The sequence below is a fragment of the Nicotiana tomentosiformis genome, chromosome 3 (genome assembly GCF_000390325.3).
Source record: "Nicotiana tomentosiformis chromosome 3, ASM39032v3, whole genome shotgun sequence".
NCBI lineage: Eukaryota > Viridiplantae > Streptophyta > Magnoliopsida > Solanales > Solanaceae > Nicotiana > Nicotiana tomentosiformis.
This window is the reverse complement of record NC_090814.1, coordinates 123,750,929-123,762,677: the sequence shown is the minus strand read 5'-3', so window position 1 is coordinate 123,762,677 and position 11,749 is coordinate 123,750,929. Positions and strand designations below refer to the sequence as shown.

Here is an 11,749-nt window from a genome sequence, read left to right as displayed (position 1 = left end):
AACATGTTCTTTTAAATTGGAAATTTCACGCTCTAAGGTATTTTATTTTATCCTCTACCAATCTTTCTATTACAATTAATCCTCCAGTGAATTTGAAGGAGCTTCGTGAAATCAGATTCACAACGGGCACTGAAGAGAAAGTGACATGATTCCATTTCTTCATGATGTGGATTAAGAACAACTGCCATATTCTTATTGAACTATAAAACAGTAAAAGATGAATTAATTTTATCATTTCAAAAAGAGAGTTGTTTTGATGCTGTAAAATCTTTTTACCTTTCATTATTGTTACGTGGTGCTTAACATTGAAAAAAGAAAATAAAATAAAATCATTGGAGTTTGATTTATAGCTGATAATCCCGCTAAATTACTGATGTCTTCTCTTTAATGGTAAAGACAAAATAGGGATAAGAACTCAGAAAACAAGTGGTTAATACTAAATGCTTAAGAAGGTAAGTTTTTTTTTTATTTATGTGGGCCTGCTCCTAAATGAATTTTTAAAACTTGTAAGTATTTATCCACAAAACAGTGTGTGCATGTTGATTTTGTCAGTGTTATTTCTAGAGAGGAAAAAAAAAAGGAAAACTCCTAGTAGACTGCAATGCCCTTCCAAAAGAATAATAAAGACCAATGTGAAATACAATACCGTAATCTATCATTGGAAACAAAACAAAAATTACATATAAGTGGACCGACATAAAAGATAAAAACAATAAAATAATATACCCTTTTAATTTTAATTAATAAACAAAAAACTTCCTTAGCCTCTAATTATAAGACCTGATCTCCTTCCTCCCAAAGCAAAATCTAAATAGACAAACTACTTTAAAAAAATATTATAGCAAAATACAGATTATACATTGACCAAACACTTGTGGTACACGTCCACGTACTGGCACACGTTACTTGAAAGTTGAAACCATTGCTTACCAAATCCTTCACGAAACCATTTTAGTACAAAGGTCAAAATAGGAAATTAAAAACCAAAACCAAAGGGACTGTATCCAAATCCAACGAACCCAAACCCACTAGAGCCATTAACCGCCAACTCACGCCTTCCCACGCAAGTAATTGAAAAAGAAAAAAACGTCGGCTCATAAAAACAGAGTGCTATCCCAAAATTTTATACAAAAACGAAACCAACTTCACCGCCCACTTAAAAAGCCAAATAGTAAACTTGTGGCGGTGTTTACCGTTGGCTTCTTTCTTTTTAATTCCCCCTCTCTTCGTTTCTTCATTCTTTTCTCCCAAGTTATCAAACTAATTAATCCTACTTCTACTTTGATTTGGATTTGGCTCTACAAAAACTATATAATTCTCCAGTTTTATTTTGCTCCAATTCACCTACTCATTAACAGTTTTTAGTTTCAAGTTTTCTCGGCCTCTCCTCCACAGGTTTTGAGTTAAAAGGATTCGAGAATGTGCTTTAAGTCTGTCGATCGTTTTCGTCTTCACCCTTTAATTTTCTAAGCAAGTATTGATTCTTTCTGATTTTTTTTCATATTGAATATTCTCTTCCCCTTACTTTACAATTCTGCATTGGTTCTTTCCTTAGCTCGCTTCAATTACATTCATTCAGAATTTGATTCCAATGCTTACCTATTGATTCAAATTCTCTACGAAACAGTTACAATTACCAAACTGTCCTCCCTCGAATAGTTTTTCTTCTCTTGTTCGAATAATTCTACAATGGAGAACTTTGTGAAACCTCAGTTCTTCTCTCTTCTTCGTGGGGAAGCAACAGTTCAAAAATACCCCGATAATCACAAGATTTTGGCTCCTCCCAATATGTACCAGCCAAAATTTGAACAACAATCCGCTGAATCTACAAGCTCAAGCAATGATGACGTACAAGATCCAGAAGTTTCTGATTCAGAGAGTTCGGTTATTGGCTCGAAATATCAAGAAAAAAACACCGATTTGATGAGAGTTGATGAGGGCGATAAGGTATACGGAATTATCAGAGAGAAGTTTATGTCAGGATTGGGTGCTTTAGGAGCATCAACGCAAATTACGGCAATTCATAAGGAAACTTGCTCTAGTTTCACAAAACAAGCAAAGCTTCAATCCTTCCTTATTTTCTCAAAAGCTGTTGAGAAAAAATGCGGAGGAAATAATGCTAATGTGAAATACGCTTGGTTTGGAGCTTCAAAAGATGAGATTAACAATATATTTTCACATGGTTTTGTTCCTTCTTCGAACAATGGAGCTTATTCTCACGCCATATGCCTCTCTCCTGATAATTATCCTCTTGATTGGTACTTACTTGAAATTCTTTTTTTTTTTTCTTTCTGATTTTGAGGTTTTCAATTTATTTGCCTTTTAATTGATTTTTGAATTTTGTTTTTTTTGCAGTCTGCAAAATGCTGTTGCTGATAAAAATGGGATAAGGGATTTACTGCTTTGTCGTGTGATATTGGGAAAAAGTGAAGTTGTACATCCTGGAACAGGACAGTGGCATCCGAGTTCTGATGAATTTGACACTGGCGTTGATAATTTGCTTTCTCCTAGAAAGTATATTGTGTGGAGTACAGATATGAATAGTTATGTGTTCCCAGAATTTATGGTCAGTTTCAGAGTCACCTCTCATGTCAAAGGTGAGCATACTTAACAGTACCTTAAGCATAAAGGAGAATTAGTGATGTTTCTATAATTTAGAATATTTAGAGGATTGTTAATTTTTGGTCTCATTTGTGCAGAGTCTCAAAGGAATGGAGTTCCTAGTAAAAATCCAAATTCACCTTGGATTTCATTTCCTGCACTGATTTCTGCTCTATCAAAGTTTTTGCCACCTCACACTATCAAATTGATTACGAAATATCATAGTGATCATAAGGTATGCGCTTGAAGCTCTTTGAATTTTCTTTTTAGTATGTGTCTATATATTCTTTTGTCCAGTTGTTCACATCTAGTTCTGTTCTTTAGGAGAGGAAGATGACAAGGCGAGACTTGATTCAACAAGTGAGAAAACTAGCTGGAGATGACTTGTTAACTGCAATCATCAAGTCCTGCAAGTTTAAGGTATAACCATTAACCTACAACAAATCAAATGTTTGTTTAACAAAGTGTGGCATGAGTAAACATTACTCATTGTGTTTGACAATGTAAGCACCTAATTCACTTGTCCAACCCCGTATCACCTAATTTTATCTGTTCCTTGTTTGAGTTAAGTATTCAGTTGACTGGAAAGAAGCTGCAAATTCTGTTTTTAGGATAATATTTTAGTCCCTTTTGCTAAATGAGCTCAATTTAGGGATAAGGTTGTTCATGATCTACTTGATGTTCCAGATATTCTGCTTCTCTTTGTTGTTCCTCTAGTAGAGCCTTGCTTTCCATTTCACTTAAATACAACTCACGAACTTTTGGCTCCAGAAATGTTCTATCAAGTTAGTCAAGTGGTTTTCAATGAAGTAACTTGATTTGGATTACTCTTATCATGTCATGTGGAAAGTTAGGTCATCCTCACTACTATGAAGTTTGGCCTTTGCTTGAATAAATGGCTTCTAGTTGTGAAGTGGGGAGGTACCAAGTAGTCCCAACTTAGAGGATATTGTGGTAGTTTAGTATAGCCATGTAAACTCTGCAACTCTCGTGATTGCGCCGAAGAAGACTAAGCTGAAAAACCTAAGGCTTCCTAGATAGACTAAGGAGTGGAAGGGAGCTTATTCAAGCCTTAATGATGTTCTTATATATAGAGGACTCCAGTTTTAGTTAATTCATCGCTTAATTTTTCTTTAAACGAACATTTGACATATTTTTGCTTGTTCCATGATCAAGTGTTTGAAACAGTATTTACTGCCAGTTCTACATAACCTAGCAACGTATAGCATAAAGCTTAAATAACCTGCAAATTCATATGTTTGTGTTATCTGTAGTCGAAGGGTGTAACTTTAAGCTCTACTCTTTTACAGGTCATTTAGCTTATTCCCCTTCAAAAACATCCTGAAACTGATATTATAAGTTGTGCCTAACAGTCAAAACTAGGATGCCCTTGTTAGTTTTTGCACAAATCATTATGATGGTTAAATGACCTGTTTGTCCTTAACTTCTCGCAGCATAATAAAGGATCAACCGGGATCTCATCCAACGTCAGCTCAATTCATTCTGGACAACGAGATGGAAAAAGCTGTGCTTGCAAAAAGAGTTGTTGAGTAATTTTCTTGAAGAATATATTGATGGAAACAGAAAGAATGAAGCGTTGATCCCTGGGATGAAAATGATACCACCTAACAAATTAGTATTTGAGTAGCTCAATTCCCCCCTAACATGGGTTCTTGTATCATCTCTTCACACTGTTTTTTGCTTTGTAGCCCCAAAGTTGTCTTTGAGTAACAGTGTCTCCCAATGTAATAGATAGTTGTAACAGTTCCCAGCTGATCAGTTCTTGTTGATGGAGAGTAATAAACAAATTGCTATCCAATTATTCAGGCTGCAACATCTTGTATTATCTTTTAGTACACAATCAGATATCTGCAAGAGGTGCGATACAATCTATCTCAGAACTATCACTACTCATAAAAGCCAAAATGCCTCAGTTTTTAGTATTGAAACTGAACTCCAGTTAATGTTCAAATTGGCCAAAATAGCAAACAGTAAGCTGATTTTTGCTTCTTTTTACACATATTAAGAAATTTAACTTTTAGTATTAATTAATAATGAAATTGATCATATTAACTTTAATTTGGTCATTGAAAATATAACAAACTACTCCAAGGACAACTTTGGAAAGAAAAAGTTAATTCCTTCTTGATATCTGAAAAAATCAAATATTATGGACTACAAAAAAAGCAAAAAAATTACTTAAAGTGCACCGGAAGGAGCGCTCATTCATCTTTTCTTCCCCACGGCTCCTTCAGTTTTGAAATAATAAAAAAGTTAGTTCGCATTTTTAGAGATGGACTATATGTTCTAGAAAAGTAACCTTTTCAGCATAAGAGGTAGGGGTGTACATAGACCTGGTTGATTCAGTTTTTATCGAAATTAAACCAAACCAATTATATCGGTTTGGATTGGTTCGGTTTTGTCGGGATTTTCGGGTTTTTTGTTACTTAAATATTATTTCAATCTTATTTTGTTAAATTTTTTCATAAGTAAATATATGTTTAGTAAAAATTTAAAAAATTGACAAATATATTATCTATTAAAAAATTCTTATGGGAGAATTTGCTTAATAACATATGATAGTTATTTTTTTAGTCGTCTAACAATTATTTTTCGTTGATGTACACTTTCAAGGTTAATCGCATTTAGTAATTAAACATAAAACTCAATATGATACCTAAATATTAATAACCACTTCAAATTCGAAAAAAATATAAGAATTTAATAGATCTTGACATATGAATAGGAAGAACAAAGAAATTGACGCATTTCAGTAACACTTGATAAGAAAGTGATCATACATCCATTATTTAAGGTTAATAAATATAGAGCACTTCATATTCTATTAAATATTATATCACGTAAGAGAATTCCAAATATTTCTAGGCATTTTCAAAGAAAATTCTATATAAAATGTTAAATGTATATATAGAAATTATATATTTATACGTCGGTTTGGTTCGATTTTTTTACTCAATACCAAACCAAATCTATTCGAGTTTTTTAATCGGTTTGATTTGACTTTTCGGTTCAGTGCGATTTTTCGATTCGCTTTGTATACCCCTAACAAGATGTTTTGAAGGAGAAAAAAAAGACGGGAAAATCATATTACTCGAAAGAAAAGCATTGTCCATGTCTTGAAAAGCTATAGTGATGCATCTAATGGGTTGATGAGCAAAACAGAAAAAGAGGAACAAGCTAAAATTGTGTAAATACATTAAAATATGGGGTGTCCGTTCCTTATATCTTCAGGTTTTATTAAAGAAAGTTTCATAGAAAAAAAGAAAGAAATTTTACGTGGTCCGATTTTTTTCCTTACAAATTAGTATGCTTCAAATTAGGCTAATATTCCTGTGCCTAAACAGAAACCTACTAGACTTAAGATTCTTGAGCTATAAAATATAAATATCGTGAAGTAATTTGGGGTCTTGCCTCTCTCATTCAGTAATACCCGTAATTTGATCATGAAATCAATAATACCGTCTACAAATTATACAAAATGGCGGAAAGGGATGTGACAGAGGTGAGGAGGAGGAACAATTGATGGATGGATCATTATTTCAGGGGTGGCTTGTTTATATACAACAAAAAGATTTTCAAATGTTTCTATAAAACCGATTTCAAAATCTTTTTTTATGTATGAAATACATATTATAAAAACTATATTTATTCATATAGTTCTATTGAAACCAATCTAACGTGACAAGTTAGATATAATCAATAATCTTATATGTCAAATTCTCTATTTATAACATATTATATTGATTTATAATCTAACCATGTGAACTTAAGCTTAACTTTTAGTTTCACGTTTAGTTGTTCTATTTTAACATACTTATTTACATATTGTTACATATATCCTGACATACACAATTGTGTACGCTTACCTTTTATTCGGCTAGGTAAAATCACTCTTTTTCCTTACATATGTTTATTTAAATTTAGAAATGATGGATAAATTTTAGAAAAACAACAACAACAATAACAACAACCTCGAATTAGCTAACAACTGATTACCCTGTGATTCCACCAAAACCAGAACCAAAGCATTGTACAAAATCAGAACCTTTCCGCTTTGTGAAATTCCGCAAAGCGCGGAGGATTTGGAAGGCCACTAGGAAGATGAGATTACCAACTCTTCTTCTAGATTCCGCTTCTTCATCTGCAATATACACATGTTATTTATATATTTATAGAAATAACAGAAAAAGAAAAACTTTTCTCTAACCTCGGCTTCTCGATTTGCTGCTAATGCCTTTGCAATCCTGTTAGTAGTTTCCCCAAAGCACAGGGGCAGATATCTTTGTGGCCTGCCAAATCTTCCGCGGTGCCAAATGCTGCACCGCACTTGCTGAGATTATTTAAATCACAATGAAATCGATTAAAGTGAGCCTTCAACTCGAATTTGTCTGCAAACTTTCGTCCACAATGACACTCAAAGGACCTTTTGGCCAGCCACTTTGAAATTTTACAGAGATGAGACGACATTTTCGGCGTAAAGGGTGTTGCTACAGTAGAGGAATACATAATAGCTTACTTGAGTATCTTTTCTTGCTTAGTAATTCATTGCAAATATGACATATCCCAACAAAAGCCTCCATTTTGAGGAAGAAGAAAATCACATTAGTCTACTAAAATATCTCTCTTACACTTTGTAATAGAAGATGCTTTACGCTCGCCGGGGATAGGCAAAAGACAAGCAATTGCCCTAACTACATGCAGAGGCGAACCCAGGATTTGAGCAGGACGGGAGCACCATTGTCTTAAACATGCCAATTACTAGTGATAAAGTTCGGCGCAACTCTATGAAAATATATATGATAACTTATCAGCAAAATACAAACTTTAATATTATCGAATGTCATCAATGTGAAACTAATATAATAAAAGTACATCATTTGTTCATACTTGAACTCGACGCGCTTTCATATTTTGAAAATAGTCAATAATAGCATCATTACTTACATTTATAAATACTTCCTTAAACAAACTAAACAATCATTTAAAAATGTATCACTAATACTACTACGTAATTTATCTTTGATGTACTTCATAGATGAAAATACTCTTTCTACCGTTGTAGTTGCGTTAGGTAAAATTAGAGTTAACTTTACAAGTAAATAAACAAGTGAATAACTCTCTGCAAGATTTGCCTCAACCAAGGCTTTTGCCAAATCACCAATTCCTTTCAAATCAGAAAACCTAAGGTCACCACGTTGCATTTGCAATATGAAAGTGTCAAGTTGGTGACTAAGATCTCGAAGTTTCAATTCGCCAAACTCATCTGGATAATACTTGGCCAATGTCATTATTTTTTTCTTATCAAAATAAGCAAATGAATTAACCGGATTCAAGCTAGCCATACGAAGAAGCAAGTTACCACTCACAACATCAAAATAATTGTTAAGCTCCTGAAGCTGCAAATCAATCACAGAATAAAAAAGATCAACACGTAAGTGATGTGAATACGTAACAGTAGAAGGTCTACGCTTTGACTTTTCAGGAATATAGAATTCTTCCATATTGGGTACCACAATATCATGTTTAGCACAAAATGAAGAGATTTCATCCATCAATGACACCCATCCATCTTCTCTCATTACTTGCAACCTTTCCTTTGTGAGGTCAAGAAATACCATGGCATTAATAATATCTTGCTCTTTCTTCTGCAAAGCTTTACTCAACTCGTTAGACATCATCAACACTTTTAACATCAAGTGAAGCAAGAAAACAAAGTCAAATGCATTGATTTTACTCAAAAATGCTTCTGCTTGTAATCTATCATCAACCTCAGAACCTTCACATTCAACCACCTCAAGCACATGAACAATAGATTAAAATAAAACAACAAAGTTATCCAACGTTCTACAATATGATCCCCAACGAGTATCACCTGGCCTTTGAAGCCCTCGCTCTTGATTTAATCCTTTCCCACTTTGAAGTTCACCACTCTCTAGCAATTTCTCCAAAAATTCTGCTCGATGATCACGAAGTTGATCTCTACGCTTAAAAGATGCTCCAACTACATTCAACACGTTAGCAATTATAGCAAAGAAAGTTTCCACCTCCTTATGTATTTTAGCCACAGCTACAAGTGTCAATTGCAATTGATGCACAAAATAATGAATACAATATGCCGATGGAGTTTGTTCTAAAATTAAAGCTTTAAGACCATCCACCTTTCCTTGCATGTTACTAGCTCCATCATATCCTTGTCCACGTATTTTGGATAGATTTAATGAGTGTTTCAATAGTAAAGAATATATTGCTTCCTTCAATGACTTTGCAGATGTATCACCAACACGAACAAGACCAATAAATGGCTCATTCACTTGGCCTTTTTTGTCAACATACCGCAAAGCAAGGGCCATTTGTTTATGGTGTAAAATATTCTTGGATTAATCAACTAATATCCCAAAATAATCCCCTCCCAAGTCATCAATTATAGTTTTCACAGTTTCTTGTGCACAAGCACTAACAATATCCTTTTGAATTTTTGGTGAAGTCATCATATCATTTTTTGGAGCATGTTTTAATATAACTCTATCCACATCCGGAAGCCTCTTTACAAGCCATTCCAATAGCCCTAGAAAAAGGCCTTTATTTTTGGAAGATTCACTTTCATCGTGACCTCAAAAAGACAATCCAAATTCCAAGAGGAACCTTGCAACATCAATTGAGGTATTTAAACGAATTCGGTGATCACTTTTTTGTTTCTTGGATTGCTTGTTAAAAGCAACTTGAATTGATTGAGATTCATTAGACAAGTCTAGCATCTTATTGAAATACTTATTGTGGAGATTATTTACTTCACCAACATATAAAGCAAGTCTTTCCGAAACTTTATTCCAAGCCCTAAAGCCAGTTTTTGTGAAAGAGTCACCCGTGCTTCCATGGACATAATCATTCTTGAATAAATAGCAACATAAACAAAATGCCGCATCTTTCTTCACACTATACTCCAACCATCTAGAGTTTGAATCTTTAAACCAACCCGGATTAAATTGATGTATTTTCTTTCCGAATAAAGTTTTAGGGAATTTGTAATCAACCGGTTGGCAAGGCCCTTGTTTAATGTAGTATTTTCTCACTTCATCTCGTATTCTAAGGTTATATTTATCAATGGGTATTCTCTCTTCGGGGTCGGGATTTAGTGATTCCACATCAAATTCATCGACTAGACGGGAAGAGTTCTCTCTAAAACTAGAACTTGGTTGAGAAGAATTAAACCTCGTCAAAAATACGTCCATCTCAAGTTACAAGAACAAGAACTTCCTACAAAATAATGATTCAATTCAATTTAAGTGTCCATCAAGAATAAAAGCAAACTTTCAATAGTGGAATCACACCCCTTCTATCAAGAACAACACTAAGAGAATATAACAGGGGAATCACTCAATCACACCCCTTCTATCAAGAAAAAAGAAAACACAACATTTAAAATAGAGAAATTACACCCTTTAAAATAGGAACACTTACCAATTTGTGAAATTTTTTATCCTTGAAGTGAAGAGGCTTTTAGTTCAACAAAACATAATATAATTGATCTTGTCTTGTAATATGCAAACGGCAAACCCTGCAAAAATATTAAAGTTATACTACGGCACTTTGTGAATAAAAAATTTCCCATATTCAAGTTATAATAAAGGCTTACTGCTTAGTATAGCTACTATGAGAACAAGTATTAATTAAATTAAACAAGTTCGAAATTTTACTCTAGTCTATAAGAAAATGCCTTAATTCAAAGTTTTTGTTGGAAAAGAAACACTTCACTGAAAGAATATTTCAAAATAACATTAGCACACAATATTCAAATGCCTACAAAATTAATTTGGCATTTACTTTTTGGCTCTAAGACTCTTTGCAGAAAGTAAATTTTTTATACTAAATTATTTTGCTAAGTTAATATTTTTAAAAGAAAATAAAACTTACTCAATAAAATCAAGATTTTACTCAAATAAACTTACTATTTCAGTTAAAGAAGAGCCTCAAACCCAGTAACCGTTGCCGATTCGGACTGTCGGTCACCGAATTCGAGCTCCAGCAGAAGCTAAATAGGGTTAATTGAAAAAAGAGTTTTATTTTTTTAGCAGAAGGGTGTAGCGGTTTGTTTGGAGAAGAAAGGTGGGTTTTATTCTTTAGTTTGGAAAAGCATAAAGGTTAAGACTTTAGGTTATAGGGTTAATTGAAAAAAGGGTTTTGTTTTTTAGAAATAGGGTGAAGACTTTAGGGTGACTATTGTGTATTTGTGTGCAACGGTACAAGTATTAAAGAATTAAAAAAAAAGAAGTAAAAAACAGAAGAAGTGCAGAAGTCAAGTTTCAAACTTGGAACCTTAAAGTAACTAAAGTGTTTGAGCAAGCTACAAAACCAACGCGTCTGACTTGCTTTTGTTTATTTAGAGAGCCTGATAAATTATTTAAGGGGTCCCCAGTGTATATATAAATATATATAAAATATATTTACAGTATTTATTTCGAGGCTAACGGGTTCCGGTGATCCCCTAACCCTAAGGTAGGTCCGCCTCTATGACCACAAACGAATATTAACTACAACGATCATAAAGTCTTAGCACAATTTATGTTTTTGAAATTAATTAAACAACATTTAATGAGAAAAACAATTGATATAAATCAAGTCAAAACTCATTATTGTCTTGAAACTATTGTGCTCCTTGACTTTGAGGAAAGTTTGCCTGCAGTAGAGAATTTTGTCAATGCAATAGTAGTTACATAATTTCCATTATATTAAAAAATTTATAAAACACGAACCTTATCACAAAAAAGAGGATAAGATTTTTGCATATGTGGAAGCGTATTAAAGAACAAAGGTTTCTACACAAATAATAGAAGTAGAGTTAGTCGAGACAAAGCAATTTCGTTTACATAAAAGAGTGACAATTATATTACCTTAATGACACGATCCAAAAACTCACAGTAGGTCGCGATGACACCTAACACTGTCGATAAGCAACCCATGATGAAATTACTATTTATTTACCCCTTTTAACATTTAAAACAAAGTTTTCCTTTTAAAAGAAACAAAATAAGTAGGATCTCATGCATCCGTATCTATTCCTTTCTTAACCAAAATATCAGCATAATAAGTATATCCACTGTAGTAGTAAGATGATAAGTATAACAGTACA

The 11,749-nt window shown here is 33.3% G+C and overlaps 3 protein-coding genes across 3 annotated transcripts; 1 reads left to right on the top strand and 2 right to left on the bottom strand.

The window, feature by feature from the left end:
- The first annotated feature begins 1,547 nt into the window (after nucleotides 1–1,547).
- LOC104107667 (probable inactive poly [ADP-ribose] polymerase SRO5) lies at nucleotides 1,548–4,435 on the top strand. The gene is made up of 5 exons (XM_009616529.4): nucleotides 1,548–2,258; nucleotides 2,356–2,597; nucleotides 2,700–2,836; nucleotides 2,926–3,021; nucleotides 4,056–4,435. Exons 1-5 carry the CDS (start codon nucleotides 1,690–1,692, stop codon nucleotides 4,149–4,151), a joined length of 1,140 nt encoding a protein of 379 aa, XP_009614824.1. The 5' UTR covers nucleotides 1,548–1,689; the 3' UTR covers nucleotides 4,152–4,435.
- Nucleotides 4,436–6,614: 2,179 nt separating this feature from the next.
- LOC104107671 (uncharacterized) lies at nucleotides 6,615–8,972 on the bottom strand. The gene is made up of 4 exons (XM_070199107.1): nucleotides 8,495–8,972; nucleotides 7,716–8,398; nucleotides 7,019–7,109; nucleotides 6,615–6,763 (listed from the first exon to the last, which is right to left on the bottom strand). Exons 1-4 carry the CDS (start codon nucleotides 8,970–8,972, stop codon nucleotides 6,615–6,617), a joined length of 1,401 nt encoding a protein of 466 aa, XP_070055208.1.
- A 261-nt stretch (nucleotides 8,973–9,233) lies between these two features.
- LOC138908441 (uncharacterized) lies at nucleotides 9,234–9,851 on the bottom strand. The gene has a single exon (XM_070199106.1). It carries the CDS (start codon nucleotides 9,849–9,851, stop codon nucleotides 9,234–9,236), a length of 618 nt encoding a protein of 205 aa, XP_070055207.1.
- Nucleotides 9,852–11,749: the final 1,898 nt, after the last annotated feature.

What these genes read in the sequence shown, in the direction of transcription:
- LOC104107667 (XM_009616529.4), top strand. Translation starts at nt 1,690, where the DNA reads ATGGAGAACTTTGTGAAACCTCAGTTCTTCTCTCTTCTTCGTGGGGAA. An exon ending in AATATCATAGTGATCATAAG is followed by an intron (nt 2,837 to 2,925) that starts GTATGCGCTTGA and finishes TCTGTTCTTTAG; the next exon opens with GAGAGGAAGATGACAAGGCG. An exon ending in TCAAGTCCTGCAAGTTTAAG is followed by an intron (nt 3,022 to 4,055) that starts GTATAACCATTA and finishes AACTTCTCGCAG; the next exon opens with CATAATAAAGGATCAACCGG.
- LOC104107671 (XM_070199107.1), bottom strand. Translation starts at nt 8,972, where the DNA reads ATGGCCCTTGCTTTGCGGTATGTTGACAAAAAAGGCCAAGTGAATGAG. An exon ending in GCGAGGGCTTCAAAGGCCAG is followed by an intron (nt 8,399 to 8,494) that starts GTGATACTCGTT and finishes TTGAATGTGAAG; the next exon opens with GTTCTGAGGTTGATGATAGA. An exon ending in ATTCACTTGTTTATTTACTT is followed by an intron (nt 7,110 to 7,715) that starts GTAAAGTTAACT and finishes CCTCTACTGTAG; the next exon opens with CAACACCCTTTACGCCGAAA.
- LOC138908441 (XM_070199106.1), bottom strand. Translation starts at nt 9,851, where the DNA reads ATGGACGTATTTTTGACGAGGTTTAATTCTTCTCAACCAAGTTCTAGT.